Consider the following 20,211-nt stretch of genomic DNA (forward strand, 5'->3'; position numbering starts at 1 on the left):
TTTAATTTGACGTTTTCTTGTAACTTTTTACACTTTCCAACCAGCTCTCGGTTAAGAGGTTGTTTATTGAACTTGTGTCAAGTATCACCTTCCCATATAGATAATAAGGTCCAAAATGATGTAACACATCAAAACTATCCCTCTCACATTAGCTCAGTACATGTATGTATTATATAGTTTGATATTGTGAGGAAGATGGGTTGAACAGGGAGGAATGGAAGAAAAGAAAGACAGAGTCACGTTCTGTTCTTCACTTGTCCTTGTTTTTTTTATGTGCCTGTATTGTATTAACTTGGGGTTTCTTCACTTGATAACAGCACCCACTGCTGGTGAGACATGGTATTACATACATTACATAGAACATACTATAGAATATAATAAGGCAAGAGCCATCTTCTTTACTCCTGGGCCCACAGTATGTGTGTGCAGGCTAATGTGTGTGTCCTAGTCTAGTGCTTTAACACCTGACTCACATAATCAACTCATCATCAAATCCTTGGGGATGTGTACATGTGTGTTAAAGGGATATTTCTAAAATGTTAAACTTCATATTCATCATCTGCAGCACCACCCCAACATCAACATAAATGAAAAGTATGTGTTTCTATGTTTTGTAGTAAAAAAAAAAAGATAGAGGAAGATAAGTGTTTCCAATCAAATCATCGGTGTGCATTTTAACCATTTATGAGTAGGCATTTTCTACTAATTGTCGACTAATTGGTTTATGATGTCATTTGTGATAGCATTTTTCACTACATAACATAGAAACATGCCATTTTCACATATGTTGGGGGGGGGGGGGGGGTGCTGAAAATATTGATTATGAAGTTGGATTATTTTATTAATTTCCCTTTAATGCTAGCAAGCTGGCCTGACACACACACACACACACACACACACACACACACACACACACACACACACACACACACACACACACACATACACTTACTTCTTGGACCAGGAGTGAATTACACTGGTTTGACCACTCTCTAGTTCACACATTTAGCACACGTGCCAGCTAGCAGTCTTAGCACTTTGAATGCCTTTGACTCACCCTGTCACAGATGGGAACTGTTATCAGGCACTGTATGCAACCACTTTCTCCATCAATAACTCATCCCCACCCCTCTTTAAATTGTTCACTGTATGCAACACCCCAACCACTTTCTCCATCAATAACTCATCCCCACCCCTCTTTAAATGTTTCACTTCTATGCAACACCCCAACCACTTTCTCCATCAATAACTCATCCCAACCCCACTTTAAATGTTTCACTGTATGCAACACCCCAACCACTTTCTCTATCAATAACTCATCCCCACCCCTCTTTAAATGTTTCACTTCTATGCAACACCCCAACCACTTTCTCCATCAATAACTCATCCCAACCCCACTTTAAATGTTTCACTGTATGCAACACCCCAACCACTTTCTCCATCAATAACTCATCCCCACCCCTCTTTAAATTGTTCACTTCTATGCAACACCCCAACCACTTCCTCCATCAATAACTCATCCCAACCCCACTTTAAATGTTTCACTGTATGCAACACCCCAACCACTTCCTCCATCAATAACTCATCCCCACCCCTCTTTAAATTTTTCACTGTATGCAACACCCCAACCACTTCCTCCATCAATAACTCATCCCCACCCCTCTTTAAATTGTTCACTTCTATGCAACACCCCAACCACTTCCTCCATCAATAACTCATCCCCACCCCTCTTTAAATTGTTCACTATTGCTCTCACTCTCTTTTTCTTTCTATCTTCCTTTCTTTCTTTCTTTCTATCTTTCTTTCTTTCTTTTTCTTTATTTCTCGTTCTTTCAGTTTTTCTTTGTCATCTGTCCATGTCCTTGTCCCTTTTTCAGGTTTGGGGTCAAAGGTTTTACTATATTCCAGGGAATTCATTGAAATTCAATTAATGAATTGAAAAAAAAAAATTCAAATAGTGGTTGATTTCCAATTAATTAACTGAAACTCAGTTGTCTTCCAGAATTAGTTGAGCTGGAATTGACCACAACCCATCTAGTCCTGTATTTTCTATCCCTTTTCTATCCATGTCTGTCTCCTTCTTTTCCTCTCACCCTCTTTCACCTGTCAGTCCATCCCAGCCTGCTTTTGGTCATCATCCACAGCTTCAATCTAACTGCACTTGTCGGAGAATCACTCAAATAACTGAATGACTGGTCTGGCATGCTGCGTGGAATGCAAGGGTTTCAACCAGAGCCATAGACATTCTACACAGAGTCTGGAAACTGATAGTCTATGTCGACTCCAAATATTCCATGCATGTGATGGTCTTGGACTTTTTGGTGCCAATATGGCTGCTTAGATAATTCTAAAACTGAAACGGAGTTTGCCTAACTCTGTGTGTCTATGGCTCTGGGGTGGAGTCATGCACCGAATGCTAGATATCACACACTAATACTGAACAGTGTGTGCCACGCATGACAACAAACACACTGAGGGCATGTGTTTTAGCACCAAAAAAACCACAACCTTTACCAATATTAAATCAACCGCTAGTCTCATATTTCAAACAGATCTGTGCAATCTGTTTGCACTCACTCCTTCAGTGTCCGAGACCAGAGGGAACAGCATGCGGTGCCACGTTTTAAGAGTCATATTACCTACTACAGATGACACTCATACTGTATGAATTCTGACTTCATTTGTATGTGTGAATATTTCATGGGGAAAAGGAAGGCAGGTGTGTGTGTGTGTGCGTGCGTGCGTGCAAACGTGTGCGTGCGTGTGTGTGTTTGCGCAAATACTTTTTCTCGTCCTTTTGTACTATGAGAGAGTGCCCCCCTCCCAAGTAGAATACTTCTAGTCTCCCATTAGCTTTCACCCTACCCAGCTAATTGACCTTATAGATAAGAGATCGATGGAGAACGAGAAAGGGTTACATAAGGAGAGTCAGAGACCTAGCTAGAGACACAGACTGACAGACGGGTAGAGACGGAGAGAAACAGACAGTCTGAAGAGAAGCAATAGAGGTAGACACTCAACCTCCCGCCTTTGAAATGCACTTTAAACATCAATGCAAAGTAAAGAATAAGATTTTTTTTGATTTTTTGATTCCAAAAAGCAATATATACATTTTCTGAAATGTTGGTGAATTGACATGAATTAAAACACATCTTGTGAAAGAGCTAGAGCTGTTATTTTTATTTTACCATGACACGGGCTAGTGAAAAAAATACATTCTTTTGTTGAAAATATTGCTAAGTCATTTTATTTTAGAGAATGTATTTATTTTAGACAAATAATCATGTTTTGTGGCAAAACACTATATATCCACCCCAAAACACAGAACTCCAAAAGAAAAAGTATTCAGATTGGGTTTTAAACAGTTATATTCAAAAAGTATTCAGACCCCATGACTTTTCCACATTTTTTTATGGTACAGCCTTATTCTAAAATGGATTCAATCATTTTTTCCCCCATTAATATACATACAATACCCCATAATGACAAAGCAAAACGTTTTTTAGAAATGTTGGCAAATTTGCACATTTGCATAAGTATTCAAACCTTTTGGCAGTGATTACAGCCTCGAGTCTTCTTGGGTATGACACGACACAACACGACTCAGGATAAGACCCAGATGCAGACACAGGAGACAGACAGTTTGAATCTCAGATGTTTATTACACAGCAGTTTGCAGGCAAATGGCTGGGAACGCTGCGCCTCACGGACCTGGTTCTCTATACCCCAGATGAGTGCAGAGGTAAGTAGGATGGTCTCGGGGTCTGACGGTGTACCAACGGGGCTATAGAGATGTGAGAGCGCATCCGGCTTCACATTCTTGGACCCGGGGCGGTAGGAGATGGTAAAGTTGAACAGAGTGAATAGCAGGGCCCATCGAGCTTGCCTATAGTTGAGGTGCTTGGCGGTGAGGAGATTTTCCAGGTTCTTGTGATCAGTCCACACAACCAATGGATGTTCTGCCCCTTCTAACCAGTGCCTCCACTCCCCCAACGCCATCTTCACTGCGAGTAGTTCTCGATTTCCCACGTCAAAGTTCCTCTCAGAGGAATTGAGACGATGGGAGAGGAAGTGCAGGGATGCAGCTTTTGGTCCTCCACTCCGATGTCCAAGGCGTCAACCTCCACCATGAACTGACGGGACGGGTCCGGATGGATTAGGATAGGGGCTGTTGTAAAACTGTGCTTCAGATCCAGAAACGCCCGGTCAGCATCTGGGGATCATAAAAATGAAACTTTGAGAGAGGTAAGTGCAGAGAGGGGGGAAGCCAGGGTGCTGTAACCACGGATGAAACTGTGGTAGAAATGAACAAACCCCAGGAAGCGTTGCAGCTGCACTCTGGATGTGGGTTGAGGCCAATCTACCACCGCTCTCACCTTGCCAGGATCCATTTGCATGTTACCTGCAGCAATGATGTATCCTAGGAAGGAGATGGTGTAGTGATGGAATTCGCATTTCTCAGCTTTAATAAAGACCTGGTTCTCCAGAAGACGCTGGAGGACTTGTCGGACGTGGAGGACATGTTCTTGAGCTGAGCGGGTTAAAAACTAGTATGTCATCAGCATAGACGAACATGAATTGGTTCAACATGTCACAGAGAACGTCATTAACCAGGACCTGGAACACTGCAGGGGCGTTGGTCAGTCCAAATGGCATCACCAGGTATTCGTAGTGCCCGCTAGCCGTGTTAAAGGCTGTTTTCCACTCGTCTCCTTCCCGTATCCGCACCAGATAGTAGGCGTTTCGAAGGTCCAACTTAGAGAAAATCGCAGCCCCCTGGAGAGGCTCGAAAGCCAAGGTGAAGATTGGTAGCGGGTAACATTTTTTTAACCGGGTTGTCATTCAGGCCCCGGTAGTCGAAAAACGGGTGGGGGGCGGCAGAAGGACAGATACACCCTGCAGCCAGGGAGTCCTCAATGTACCTTTCCATCGCCTTGGTCTCCGGACCCGACACGGAATAAAGCCGCCCCCGAGGTGGTGTAGTACCCGGGAGAAGGTTGATTGCGCGATCGTAGGGTATTTGCGGAGGAATTGATGTGGCACGGGCCTTGTTTAAAACCTCCCGGAGGAACTGGTACTCCGCGGGAACGGCGGAGAGGTCCAAGGCTTCCCCCAAGCCTGCCGGGAGATGTACCGGGGCAGGCTGCGCCGACATCAGGCAATGAGTATGGCAGAACAGGTTCAAACCTTGATAGAATCAAGAGTCCAGTCGATAACCACAGGTACCTGAGGAGACTCGATGAGCAGAAATTGCATAGCTCACTGTGGTTATCTGACATTCACAGGTTGATAGGAACCGTATTATGGGCGACTTTAACAATAGAGCGCCCATCCAGCGCTCTGACGTCTATGGGAATGGAGAGGGGTTGAGTGGGGATTCCCAGCTCTGACACCAGGGTAGTGTCCATAAAACTCTCAATGGCCCTAGAGTCAATGAGTACCCGGAGAGATTTAGACCGGTCACCCCACAGCAGGATGGCTTGGAGAGGGGTGCTATTAATGGGAGATTGGACATTCTCCGTATGGCCCACCAGCGTACTCACCTACTGATGAGATCTTTTAATGGACATGTAGAAATGTAAGGATGTAGTCCCACAATAGACAGATTTTGGCGTTCAGTCTGCATAAATGTTATGCAGGAACTCTGGAGTTCTGTCAGAGTGACCATTGGGTTCTTGGTCACCTCCCTGACCAAAGCCCTTCTCCTCCGATTGCTCAGTTTGGACAGGCGACCAGCTCTAGGAAGAGTCTTGGTGGTTCCAAACTTCTTCCATTTAAGAATGATGGAGGCCACTGAGTTCTTGGGGACCTTCAATGCTGCAGAAATGTTTTGGTACCCTTCCCCAGATCTGTGCCTCGACACAATCCTGTCTCGGAGCTCTATGGACAATTACTTTGACCTCATGGCTTGGTTTTTGCTCTGACATGCACTTTGAACTGTGGGACCTTATATAGACAGGTGTGTGCATTTCCAAATCATGTCCAATCAGTTGAATTTACCACAGGTGGACTCCAATCAAGTTGTAGAAACACCTCAAGGATGATCATTGGAAACAGGATGCACCTGAGCTCAATTTCGAGTCTCATAGCAAAGGGTCTGGTTTTTTATTTTTAATACATTTGCAAAAATGTCTGAAAGCCTGTTTTCACTTTGTCATTATGGGGTATTGTGTGTAGATTGATGAGTGAAAAATGTATTTAATACATTTTAGAATAAGGCTGTAACGTAACAAAATGTGGAAAAAGTGACAACTATAATGGAAATTATTATAAAATGTACTCACTTTAGAGCCATCTGTAAAAACCATATAGAATATTTCATCCACCTGGACAATGACATAGCACATCTTGGAAAAAACTAGTGATTTTAAAGCACACCTAAAGTAAATGTTTTAAAAGTTTAATTCGTACACATAGAAAAGGAACCATGCGCATTCATTTCAGACTAAAAAATTGCTAAATGTATGCAAAGATTTATACCATTCTTCATTTGTATATACCAGCTGACACTGTAGAGGTATGTTAGAGAGTAACTGTGTACTCTGCTCCCAGATGTCTCTCAGAGGTCAGACACTCTAACCAGCAAACCCTCCAAGCGTGGTAAGAACCACTAAGATAATACTCACTGTTTCCCTGAATATGTCATCACAATAAAATACGAAATTAATCAAATACCCACTGTTTGCCTAATGAAATACTCACTCGATTGGCAAACAGTAAACTACTAGCCTGAGCCTCCCTCACTACACCTGATGACTCTTAACCTCTTCACCATCAACGCACTATGGTGTCACTAATGCACAGCTCTCCGTGTGTGTGTGTGTGTGTGTGTGTGTGTGTGTGTGTATAATCCTTTGCATGGGGCTATATGGCACAGTGTGTGTTGTGATGCACACTAGTGTTGATGTTAATGTCCACTCCCCCTCCCTTCCATTCCATGAGTGAAACACATTGTAGACCATCAGTAACAAATGGCTATGTAGCACAAGAACAATGGTAAGTGATAGCAAGATGACATTGCGTAAGTATTCTGTGTTTGGTCAAAAAAAAACACCCACCTTATTAACTTTAAAAGGACAGGTAGACTGATAGATTTCAAGAAAGTTAGGAGTAAACCTGCCTATGTTTGACTCTCAGTGCAACACTAAGGGCTGGCTTCCCAGACCCAGATTAAGCGTTACTGGATTAAAAAGCACTTCCAATTTAGGATCCCCATTGAGCATGCTTTTTAGTCCAGGACAAGGCTTAATCTGTGTCCAGGAAACTGGCCCTAAAATTCCTCTTACTTGAAAGTGAAATTGGTTGTGTGATGAGTGGTGTTATTGTGATGATGGCATGTTGTTCATATTGTATGTGTTTTCTGTGAGCACTGTATGGACTCATTCTAAGGTATGCTTTTATTGTGGTGATTAGGATAGTTACCAGGAGCTTGGAAGGCAAGACATTATGTTTTGTGGTACTCTGAAATGCTGCTCACGTCCCCCCCTTTCTTCAGAAAGAGATCAATTGGGCGTGCAGTCTTTTGTTACAGCCCTGCTCTACCACTCCTATTTCTACCAATCCTCTTCTAATCTTGACGAGCTGAATCAGGAGTGTTAGAGCCGGGCTGGAACAAAAACCAGCACTCAGTAGGATGTAGATTTGGACACCACTGCCCCAAAACCTGTCATTTTAGTCATTACCCTTCCAGAGCTCAAGCTAGCCCTTCTATGTCACCACTCTCACCCAAACCAGGTAGAACAGAGACTCAAAAGCCCACAGGTTTTATATGAACCCAACATTGTTTTAATGGATTACTATTGTTCCAACCTTATGTCTCCTAATTTAGCACTTTAATACTGATGCACGATAACCTCAGCCTAGAGACATAATTAACGTACAGTACCAGTCAAACGTTTGGACACACCTACTCATTCTAGGGTTTTTCTTATTTTTGACTTCAAAACAATGAAATAACACATATGGAATCATGTAGTAACTAAAAAAGTGTTAAACAAGTAGCCACCCTTTGCCTTGATGACAGCTTTGCACATTATTGGCATTCTCTCAAACAGCTTCACCTTGAATGCTTTTCCAACAGCCTTGAAGGAGTTCCCACATATGCTGAGTACTTGTTGGCTGCTTTTCATTCACTCTGCGGTCCAACTCATCCCAAACCATGTCAATTGGGTTGAGGTCAGGTGATTGTGGAGACCAGGTCATCAGATGCAGCACTCCATCACTCTCCTTGGTTAAATAGCCCTTACACAGCCTGGAGGTGTGTTTTGGGTCATTATCCTGTTGAAAAACAAATGATAGTCCCACTAAGCGCAAATAATATGGGCTTGGTCTAATAATATGCCATAATATGGGCTTGGTCTTTTACCAAATAGGGCTATCTTCTGTATACCATGACTACATGATTCTATATGTATTATTTCATAGTTGTGATGTCTTCACTATTATTCTACAATGTAGAAAAGAGTACAAATAAAGACAAATCCGTGAATGAGGAGCTGTATCCTAACTTTTGACTGGTACTGAATATACCAACAGTCTAACACGTATGATCAAATCCTCTTTTTTTACCATCCACGTGGCTAACGAGTCTCCTTGTTACCTCCTGGAACAATACCTCCAGGCCTTTCCTCATCGTCACCCTCTCCTCTTCCTCCTCACGTTAACCCCATTGCTCATTCGTTGTTTGTTCTCTCTCTTTTTTTTCTTTTCTTCCCATCTTTGTACCTAGGCAGCCCATTGAGTAACTTCTTTGACGTAATTAAACAGCTTTTTTCAGACGAGAAGAACAGCCAGGCATCGCACAACCCCCCTGGCACACCCGGCACACCTAGCCCCGCCCCCGCCAAGCATGCCCCCGGCAGCAGGCGAAACGAGCCATGTCCCCCACCCACTCAGCCCACTGACTCTAAATGCCCCCCGCTTCTGGGCAAAGACAAACAAACAAAGATGGCCGCCACCAGCCGGACTGGGGACCAACCTTAAGACCGGAGAGAAGTAGCTAGCTCTCTGTTGCATGACTAGATAATAACCACCTGTTATCAGGTCATTCAAAACCCAATACAAAACCCACAAGAGTGTGTGAGAGATGACAAATGAAATGAGAGATGCTGCTTTCTTTGCTTTAGTCAGTAGGCTTAGTGTGTTTGTGTCTCGAGAAAATCTACTTTTGATTATCACAGAGAGAAACTTTTGTACTGTATAATAATGGAATGACTACTCTTTGAGTTTAGCAATCGATCATTGATCAGTATTTGACGATATAAGTACCACATGTAGCCATGTTCCTTTTCTGTTCATCTACCCTCTCGTCCCTTTCCCACGCCGTGGGATGTGTGTTGGTGTGTATGTGTCTGCTCTGTGATGATGGCTTGACCTTGTCTCTACCACCAGGGATCATCACTAAAACCTATTAGAGAAACAAGATGGAGGACAGTGTGTGTGTCCCGTCCTGGGGCACTTTGTCAACAACGGGAGTAAGTGAGCCAGAGACGGAGGACAAGAGAAAGACTTCACATACTTCACACTGCTGTCCCCCTCCTCCCCATGCACCCCCTCCTGCTTTCCACCCACACACACAAATACGCTAAACAGTAGGGTACTAGAGAATCTCTCTTCATCATGACAGACACCCAGAGACAGATTAGCCGAAGAGTTGGAGAAAAGCCTTAAAAAGACTGATGTTTGTCAAACCTATACTACACGCATCCCCTCTCCTCCTATCTCTCCTAATTGTCTATCCTCCTACACACACACACACACACACACACTGGGGGATGTAAAGACTTGTGCACAAAGACGAATGGAAGTAGAACCACTGGCTCCTATGAAAGTTGGAGAGAGGAGGCGCGACTCTTGGACGTTGGATGGACGTTGGCTGAACGTTGGCTAAACTTTGGCTGGATTGTAATTCTTTTTACTGTAGTCCTTCTTTGTGAACTACAGGATTTTAACACTTTAGACGTATTCAGACTCTGTGTCATTGCTGTAAATGAAATGAAATTGAGTTAATTGACTTTGGGTGGGCAATGGGGAGGGAGGGTACACAAATGAATGATCTATTCTGTTGTACAGACTAACTACAGTATGTTCCCATATGTACAACGTTTGTGTAGTTGTGACATTATGTTTAGCTAAGAACTTATCACTATCTTCTGTGTTTTCTACTTTTTGGACGTGTTTTATCGATTAAATGTTGTATTTTATTTTCGGTTACCTTTTGAGGGATGAATCATATCAGGGTATAATTTTCTTCCATTTTGTTTTGTTCATGTTCCTTTGAAATATCTGCAGGATTCAGACAATAGTGGACATAATTATTGTGTATATTTGTGTACCTTATTGTATTTTTGTCATGTTTGTTTTCATTTATTTATTTATATAAACGATGTAGAAAATGTATTAGATAACTTATAAGGATTGTTTTTGTCATGTTTCATTTATTGATCGCTGATCATTCTCTAAATGTTTTTGTGAACATTCATTCTTTCATCGATGAGAAAGCTTGTAATATATACATTTGGAAAATGATTTACGGTAATTTAAGAATGTAGACTAGACTCTTTGAGAGGAATGAGCCCTCTGTTGATAATAATTGTGCGTTCCTTCTCGTTGTGTGTGTATGACATCAGAGACATCACTCCAGCCACTCGCCTTGTAAATACAAAACAATTTGCTGACAAACTTATTTAAAAAAAAAAAACAAGGGGACTCCTACACGTAGCTTTTACCTTGTGATGTCGTTTGCATGTCCAACATTTGTCTTTTCTTTGCATGTAGTTGTTGGAATTGTTCTGTCCACCCCCTTCTTTCTTTCTTTCTCTATTTCCTTCTTTCTTTCTTTCTCTCTTTTGTTCTTTCTTTCTTTCCTGTCTCTTAATTTGTTTCTCTTATTTTTCTTTTCTCCCTCACCACTTCGGTTGTTTGTTCGTCTTTGATTTCTTTCCTCGCACACTCCCCTCCCCTTCCTTATACTATTGTGCACATTTACCGTGCAATGCATCCTCTGCACGCACACACACACACACACACACACACACAGTCTCTCTCAAAGAGAGACCCGATACTCTGGTCACGAATTCTGTCTGGGGTGGGAATTGGTATCAGAAGAGATAAAATAAAGCAATACCTATTAGTGTTATTCTTTCTATTTTGTACTATTGGGTAACCAGGCCACACAGGATGATGGACATACAGTAGAACACAACGCCAGGAGCGCTGGTATTTAGCAGGACACCACTGGCAATGTATCCCCTTGTGACATAACTGTGAACAACTTCAGTGCAAAAGGAAATAAATCTGTCGACTTTGGAATTGCGTGGTGGTGATTTCTGATTTGATCTTATACACGTCCATGGGAGCATATTATTCTAAAAAAGGTGCTAATATAAAAATGCCGATGTTTATTATTGTGAGCAAAAAAACGTTTATTGACACGCTGTATCTACAGAACAATAACATATTCAGAGTTCTGTTATTCCGGTACAATATATACGGTATCAACCCCAAGTTCCATCCACACGAGAGAGGATGGTCTCTAGTAAGTAACAGCAGTCCAAAATGCTCTAAATGCTTTATTTCTTACTAGCAAAGACATCTCAGTACCTGTTATTATATTGGCGGTATATCCAGAAACATTCATCATACTCTAAGATCGAATTCCAGCCGTAGTACATTGCATCCATTTCCTCTCTTAAGCAATGGACTATTTCTCGATTTCCTATGTCAGTCCCGTGGAACAAGTCCTACACATCACTAGACGGCAGCAGTACTTCTCCAGTTATCCATCAATCCTGCTCTCTGGGCTACCTGAGGAATTGATGGTGAGGTTGCGTTACACAACTGCAAAACTCCTTATGCTTCTGTCTCTTAATTTCTTTTTGCAGCACCTCCAGTTGTCCTTTCACTACTTGTGGCATGAGTGGCAAGAAGCTGCTAACTACCATTGCTTCTCTAACCATCACACTGAAACTAAAGTAACTGCATTAGCAGTACCTTGGGAATTCACAGAGGCAGAGAGAGCAGGTTTGAGGGCCTGTTAGATCACAGTAAAAGTGTTCTGTCCGGTGGCAGATTCACCTAGGCCCTGGTGACAGATTAGCATTACCAACCTGTGCTGGCAACAGTGGTGACATCACCACACTGCGAGATACTGCGCTACGCTACACCGGTTATTTATCTCCAGGAATGCTGGTATGTCTGTCCTTCTCCCCACATGGGGTCCATCTCAATATTCTAACGTGGCCTCCTCTCCTCATCCCCATTTCCTTCACCCTAACTGACGTTTAAGAGCAGATATAGCTACTTGTCTTTCACATGTAGTTATTTCACATCAGTACAGTTGAAGGAAACGAGACGATGGAAGAACAAAGAAGCCAACTATGACTACTGAGACGAAGCCGGTGGCTTACTCTCTGCAGGGAGGATACAGCGAGAGCAGCCTGTGGACCAAAGTGACCTCCAGATCCTCCAGGAGGAGAGAGGAGTGTTGCTCCTGACATGGTCCACTCCGGGTCTCTGTCCCTGGGGAGAGCTGGTCCTGATGGACCCCTCCCAGGAGCAGCCTGTGGAAGTCCTCTCTCGCCAGGAGCTGTTCCATGTGCTGCAGGAAGAAACCTTCACAGAACCTCCTGAGCTCTGCCGCCCCGTGATCCTGTACAGACAGACAGACAGACAGACAGACAGACAGACAGACAGACAGACAGACAGACAGACAGACGGACAGACAGGAGACGGACAGACAGACAGACAGACAGACAGACAGACAGACAGAGAGCGAGAGTGAGAAATGCAAAGCGCCACTGCCCAGTGCTTCAAGATATACCATGGACAGAAGAAAAGGAGATAAGAGTGAATGAAAAAGGGCTGAGACAATAAAATAAAAATCGATAAATGGTGGGGAGAAGCAACGGACTCTAGGAAGAAAAGAAAAGTCGACGAAAAATAATCAAAATGACTGAAATGTTTTTGGAAAAGAAGATCAATTGATTCAAGACATACTGTATGACAGTAGGTCTGACTGATCACAGTTCAAAATAGTGATGCACAAACTAATCTTGCACTTGGTTATGAAGCCTACCTCTATGATGTATGTATATACAGTGGGGCAAAAAAGTATTTAGTCAGCCACCAATTGTGCAAGTTCTCCCACTTAAAAAGATGAGAGAGGCCTGTAATTTTCATCATAGGTACACTTCAACTATGACAGACAAAATTAGAAGAAAAAAAATCCAGAAAATCACATTGTAGGATTTTAAATGAATTTATTTGCAAATTATGGTGAAAAATAAGTATTTGGTCAATAACAAAAGTGTATCTCAATACTTTGTTACATACCCTTTGTTGGCAATGACAGAGGTCAAACGTTTTCTGTAAGTCTTCACAAGGTTTTCACACACTGTTGCTGGTATTTTGGCCCATTCCTCCATGCAGGTCTCCTCTAGAGCAGTGATGCTTTGGGGCTGTTGCTGGGCAACACGGACTTTCAACTCCCTCCAAAGATTTTCTATGGGATTAAGATCTGGAGACTGGCTAGGCCACTCCAGGACCTTGAAATGCTTTTTACGAAGCCACTCCTTCGTTGCCCGGGCAGTGATCATTGTCATGCTGAAAGACCCAGCCACGTTTCATCTTCAATGCCCTCAAAATCTCATGATACATGGCCCCATTCATTCTTTCCTTTACACGGATCAGTCATCCTGGTCCCTTTGCAGAAAAACAGCCCCAAAGCATGATGTTTCCACCCCCATGCTTCACAGTAGGTATGGTGTTCTTTGGATGCAACTCAGCATTCTTTGTCCTCCAAACACGACGAGTTGAGTTTTTACCAAAAATTTCTATTTTGGTTACATCTGACCATATGACATTGTCCCAATCTTCTTCTGGATCATCCAAATGCTCTCTAGCAAACTTCAGATGGGCCTGGACATGTACTGGCTTAAGCAGGGGGACACGTCTGGCACTGCAGGAATTTGAGTCCCTGGCGGCGTAGTGTGTTACTGATGGTAGGCTTTGTTACTTTGGTCCCAGCTCTCTGCAGGTCATTCACTAGGTCCCCCCGTGTGGTTCTGGGGTTTTTGCTCACCGTTCTTGTGATCATTTTGACCCCATGAGGTGAGATCTTGCGTGGAGCCCCAGATCGAGGGAGATTATCAGTGGTCTTGTATGTCTTCCATTTCCTAATAATTGCTGATTTCTTCAAACCAAGCTGCTTACCTATTGCAGATTCAGTCTTCCCAGCCTGCTGCAGGTCTACAATTTTGTTTCTGGTGTCCTTTGACAGCTCTTTGGTCTTGGCCATAGTGAAGTTTGGAGTGTGACTATTTGAGGTTGTGGACAGGTGTCTTTTATACTGATAACAAGTTCAAAAAGGTGCCATTAATACAGGTAACAAGTGGAGGACAGAGGAGCCTCTTAAAGAAGAAGTTACAGGTCTGTGAGAGCCAGAAATCTTGCTTGTTTGTAGGTGACCAAATACTTATTTTCCACCATAATTTGCAAATAAATGTATTAAAAATCCTACAATGTGATTTTCTGGATTTATTTTCTCATTTTGTCTGTCATAGTTGAAGTGTACCTATGATGAAAATTACAGGCCTCTCTCATATTTCTAAGTGGGAGAACTTGCACAATTGGTGGCTGACTAAATACTTTTTTGCCCCACTGTATATATATATATAAATAATTTTATTTTGTTGTGTGTAGGCCTCTACTTGAATGCATATTCTACAGGCTACCTCTATCCTAAATATGAAATTTATGTTCACTATTACGTTTATGTTCAGTGGGAAGGAATCACACGACTGCTATATGGTTGTTTGTGAATGTTGCACTAAAATGCACTAAAATGTCACAATGACTAAAATGTCACAATGGCAATCTTCCAATGAATATTGCACTAAAGTACAAGTTCAAATGTTACAACATTAATGTTTCAATACATGTTGCGCTAAAGTAACAAAGTTACAATGTATGTTACAATAAAGTAACAATGTTGAAATACGTTGATGGTTGTTTTTTTTTGTCTTCGCTCTCAGCATTCATACCGGTGTTGTATAAGGGTTTTTGATATGTAAAATAGTCACACTAGTATGTGATGGGGCATCCTAGTGGCAATGCTGGGGACTGCCAGTGACAGAGTTTTAAATGTGTTAATAACTGGGTTTGGGATTTATAAGAAGTTTGATGACTGCATAGGAGAAATATGTTAATTCCGTTTACTTAACCTTATCCCACCGGTCACAATTGTGATCGACCACAAAACACACTTTTTCACTTACTTTTCAATGGAAAAAAAAAAAAAAAAGATTGATTATTTCAAAGGGTTACTAATGACACTTGATTTGGATATTTTCATGTCTAGTTAAATGAACGCAAAATTCAAATAAATAAATATTACAATAATACTAATGCAAGCACCACTCACACAGGCCCACTTTGTCTATTATGATCATTATAATGGATTGCACGTACTCGTTTCAAGGTGCAGACAACACACAGATACAATGATGACTTACAGTTTTAAGCCTGCATAGGACAACATGTTAACAAAGTTTGAATTCTTACCGTAGACATCAAGTAGATGCTGACAGCGTTGTCCAGGGTGATACTCTGGGAGAGCAGGCTCTCACACTGCCTCTCTAGCACCTCCAGCTGGAAGAAACAGACCACTGGCAGCAGCTGCTGACAGAGGAGCAGATTGTTCTTCCATCACAAGTCACCACTACAAACATACAATCACACCTATCCAAAATGCTTACATTTTATGAATGACCTCCACTATGTTGTCTTTCCACTCCTCAATGAAGTGACAGTGGGGGGCCATTCCGAAAGCTTAACCACTGTGGTAAATGTATGGATCAACAGTGGGATGTATGAATTAAGTTCTATCAGTGCAAATGAGGATACATGTATTACCTCCATAGCGTCAGCCTGTGACAGCCTCAGCCCTTCAGTCCCCCCACAGTACAGACAGCTCATCATCCTCTGGAAGGTGCTGTATGTGATGTCAGAGATGTGGATGGTGCTGGTGTCTGACCCACAGAAACTCAGCAGATACCGAAACCTGAAAGAGACTTGATAACCATTTTGTGGACACAAAAGTGGACACAGACTGCCCCTGAAAACACTAGAGCCTCCACTCGAGGTGTGAGGAGGGAAGTGCTCGCTCACCTCTTGGAGGCAGACATGAGGAGAACCCTGTGGGCGTAGATGGGACGGCCTTCCACTAACAACATTATGTCAGACATCTCTGGGTTGTTCAGGAAATGAGCATCTGGTGGACGAGAGAGACCAAAGTGACGTTTGCACCATTTAGAGTCAGAAACATGCATTGAAAGACATGTACACAACGGAGCATGATTTACGCAACAAAGCATGATTTACACAAAAGCTGGAGTTGCACTTTGCTAAAATGAGGTGAAAACTCGACCCTAAGAATCAGAACAATCAAACAGACTCCAGTTTGTTCCATACAGAGAGAGTATGCCAGTCTCCATACCTAGCTGTGTGGAGAGAGTGAGGTCCATCGGAGGAACAGAGGGAGTAGGAGCAGAGCCGTAACAGTGAGAGAAGATGGCCGACAGTCTCTTGGTTATGGCATAGTCCTAAAGGGATATAATCATGTTCAGAAAGAGTCATGTGACTTTATAATAACAGCCATTGCAAGTTTTGCTACCTATTTTATTACAACTGATTTGAGATTTTTTTTATTTTTTTTAGATCGATTCCTGATTTATACTCTGCTTTTGGTTCGAGGTTCCATTGAACATTTACTCAATGAAAACTTCTACTGACATAGTGTAGTCTACACGGGAAACCCCAACACCAAACAACACCGACTGAAGGAGAAATTGGACTGCCAGGTAGCCTAGCAGTCATGGCTACCTTGCTGGTCGCAAACAAGTTAAACAAGAGCGGTAGAGCGGGCGAGACCAGCTCCTGGCAGTAGTCCTGTGGCCTGATAGTTGTGAAGTCTCTGAGGAGAGAGAGGGTCACCTCATCCCTGGACTGTTGTTGGGCTACGTGGAAGGACTCCAGCCACACATGGAGCTTCCAGGGGACACCTCCGGAACAAATAAAGGAACAAATTAGGGTCCCAAGACATTATTTACCTACAGTTGAAGTCGGAAGTTTACATACTCTTAGGTGGGAATCATTAAAACTCGTTTTTCAACCACCCCACAAATTTCTTGTAAACAAACTATAGTTTTGGCAAGTCGGTTAGGACTTCTTACTTTGTGCATGACACAAGTCATTTTTCCAACGATTGTTTACAGATTATTTCACTTATAATATACTGTATCACAAATCCAGTGGGTCTGAAGTTTACATACACTAAGTTAACTGTGCCTTTAAACAGCTTGGAAAATTCCAGAAATGATGTCATGACTTTAGAAGCTTCTGATAGGCTAATTGACATAATTTGAGTCAATAGGAGGTGTACCTGTGGATGTATGTCAAGGCCTACCTTCAAACTCAGTGCCTCTTTGCTTGACATCATGGGAAAATCAAAAGAAATCAGCTAAGACGCCAGAAAAAAAAGTTGTAGACCTCCACAAGTCTGGTTCATCCTTGGGAGCAATTTCCAAATGCCTGAAGGTACCATGTTCATCTGTACAAACAATAGTACCCAAGTATAAACATCATGGGACCACGCAGCCGTTGTACCGCTCAGGAAGGAGACGTGTTCTGTCTCCTAGAGATGAACGTACTTTGGTGTAAAAAGTGCAAATCAATTCCAGAACAACAGCAAAGGCCCTTGTGAAGATGCTGGAGGAAACAGGTACAAAGTATCTATATCCACAGTAAAACAAGTCCTATATCGACATAACCTGAAAGGCCGCTCAGCAAGGAAGGAGCCACTGCTCCAAAACTGCCATAAAAACTCCAGACTACGGTTTGCAACTGCATATGGGGACAAAGATCGGACTTTTGGGAGAAATGTCCTCTGGTCTGATGAAACAAAAATAGAACTGTTTGGCCATAATTACCATCATTATGTTTGGAGGAAAAAGGGGGAGGCTTGCAAGCCGAAGAACATCATCCCAACCGTGAAGCACGGGGGTGGGAGGGATCATGTTGTGGGGGTGCTTTGCTGCAGGAGGGACTGGTGCACTTCACAAAATAGATGGCTTCATGAGGAAGGGAAATTATGTGGATATTTTGAAGCAACATCTCAAGACATCAGTCTGGAAGATATAGTTTGGTCGCAAATGGGTCATTCAAATGGACAATGACCCCAAGCATACTTACAAAGTTATAGCAAAATGGCTTAAGGGCAACAAAGTCAAGGTATTGGAGTGGCCATCACAAAGCCCTGACCTCATCCTATAGAACATTTGTGGGCAGAACTGAAAAAGTGTGTGCAAGCAAGGAGGCCTACAAACCTGACTCAGTTACACCAGCTCTGTCAGGAGGAATGGGACAAAATTCATCCAACTTATTGTGGGAAGCTTGTGGAATGCTACCCAAAATATTTGACCCAAGTTAAGCAATGCTACCAAATACTAATTGAGTGTATGTAAACTTCTGACCCACTAGGAATGTGATGAAAGAAATAAAAGCGGAAATAAATAATTATCTCTACTATTATTCTGACATTTCACATTCTTAAAATAAAGTGGTGATCCTAACTGACCTAAGACAGGGAATTTTTCTACTGGGATTAAATGTCAGGAGTTGTGAAAAACTGAGTTTAAATGTATTTGGCTAAGGTTTATGTAAACCTCCTACTTCAACTGTAGGTCAGTCATTGAGTCTCAAACAACCTAAAGTGGATCGAAAAATATTTCTGTGCTTTCGGGAAAGCTTGATTCATAACAAGTCCTTCACAAAACAATGATGATGGCATAAAACAAAAGAAGTAGGCCTACAAATAACCCATACCCAGTGATCGTAGCTCCATGGTGACATCCAGGTAACCGTGCTCAGCGCTGTAGTAGGCAGCCTGCTGCAGGGCCTTCATCCTGGCCTTACATAGCCTTGGCATGGGGCTGGAGCTACTGGGGCAGACAGCAGGTCTACAAGGGCTGAGGCTAGGGGGAGGTAGTGAGCTAGCCTCTTCTTCCTCCTCCTGGAACCCCTCAGCCAGTATCTCCTGCAGAGAGAGAATGTCCTCCTTCCTCTGCTGGGGCTGGGTCAGAAGCCTCCTCAGGATGTTCCTGTAGGAGAGTAGAGGATGAGTATCCATTCATTTATTCAGTTCTGACTGAAGGTAATAGACATAGAAAGGATAACACTTTAGACTATTGAGACATAACCCAAGTCTGGACCAGTTCGACAGGTGTAGCTACCTGTGTCCGTGTGCAGCGGCGTAGCTGAAGCAGTTCATGTCCTCGTAGAGCGGGGATGTCAGAGCGTTCCAATCATGCACTCTGAGTAGAGGGTCGGCCCCGTGGGCCAGCAGCAGGCTCACCATTTCATAGTTCCCAGCAGCAGAGGCCAGCTGTAGAGGAGTCTCAGCAGAACTCTCCTGGCTGGAAGTCACAGCAGTCCCCTCCACGTCTGCACCCACCTCCAACAGCAGCTATACAACACGGAAACCCAGAGAAATGGTTAGTACTACACTACACGACACACACACACACACACACACACACACACACACACACACACACACACACACACACACACACACACACACACACACACACACACACACACACACACACACACACACACACACACAAAACCTTCCCACAGGGCTGCACTATCAAGTCTGAGATGTGTGATTAAGAAACTGTGTTAGACCCTTTCCACTGGGCAGTGAGGACTCACCTGAGCTACTGAGAGGTGTCCATGCAGCACAGCGAAGGTGAGGGCCACCCAACCACGACTGTCTGGGTGGACTGAGGGCTGTCTGAGGGAGCAGCAGGGAACCTGAGAGAAGAATGAAGAACGTTACGATATCTAAGTCTAAAATGTACACTTGTTTTTGAAAGAAAAAGAAAGCATTGTCCATTAAAATCACATCAAATTGATCAGAAATACAGTGTAGACATTGTTAATGTTGTACATGACTATTGTGGCTGGAAACGGTTGATTTTTAATGGTATATCTACATTCCATGGCGTACAGCGGCACATTATCAGCAACCATCACTCCTGTGTACCAATTGTACGTTGTGTTAGCTAATCCAACTTGCAATTATGTTAGCACAGCTGCAAACTGTTGTCCTGATTAAAGAAGCAATAACACTGGCCTTCTTTAGACTAG

At 42.9% G+C, this 20,211-nt stretch overlaps 1 protein-coding gene and 1 pseudogene across 1 annotated transcript in view; one reads left to right on the forward strand and one right to left on the reverse strand.

The window, feature by feature from the left end:
* The window catches only part of LOC135546456 (serine/threonine-protein kinase BRSK2-like), a 184,207-nt pseudogene extending 172,897 nt beyond the window's left edge, over nucleotides 1–11,310 (forward strand).
* A 156-nt stretch (nucleotides 11,311–11,466) lies between these two features.
* Nucleotides 11,467–20,211, reverse strand: part of LOC135556754 (ankyrin repeat and BTB/POZ domain-containing protein 2-like) — a 32,525-nt gene continuing 23,780 nt past the window's right edge. The window contains exons 7-15 of the mRNA XM_064990213.1: nucleotides 19,774–19,875; nucleotides 19,290–19,522; nucleotides 18,883–19,157; nucleotides 16,882–17,060; nucleotides 16,496–16,601; nucleotides 16,168–16,270; nucleotides 15,913–16,060; nucleotides 15,562–15,675; nucleotides 11,467–12,649 (exon numbers count right to left, since the gene is read on the reverse strand). Of these exons, the coding sequence (XP_064846285.1) occupies nucleotides 12,404–12,649; nucleotides 15,562–15,675; nucleotides 15,913–16,060; nucleotides 16,168–16,270; nucleotides 16,496–16,601; nucleotides 16,882–17,060; nucleotides 18,883–19,157; nucleotides 19,290–19,522; nucleotides 19,774–19,875 (1,506 nt within the window). The 3' untranslated portion in view covers nucleotides 11,467–12,403. The remainder of the gene's footprint in view (nucleotides 12,650–15,561; nucleotides 15,676–15,912; nucleotides 16,061–16,167; nucleotides 16,271–16,495; nucleotides 16,602–16,881; nucleotides 17,061–18,882; nucleotides 19,158–19,289; nucleotides 19,523–19,773; nucleotides 19,876–20,211) is intronic.

Source organism: Oncorhynchus masou, chromosome 1, assembly GCF_036934945.1.
Source record: "Oncorhynchus masou masou isolate Uvic2021 chromosome 1, UVic_Omas_1.1, whole genome shotgun sequence".
Classification (NCBI taxonomy): domain Eukaryota; kingdom Metazoa; phylum Chordata; class Actinopteri; order Salmoniformes; family Salmonidae; genus Oncorhynchus; species Oncorhynchus masou.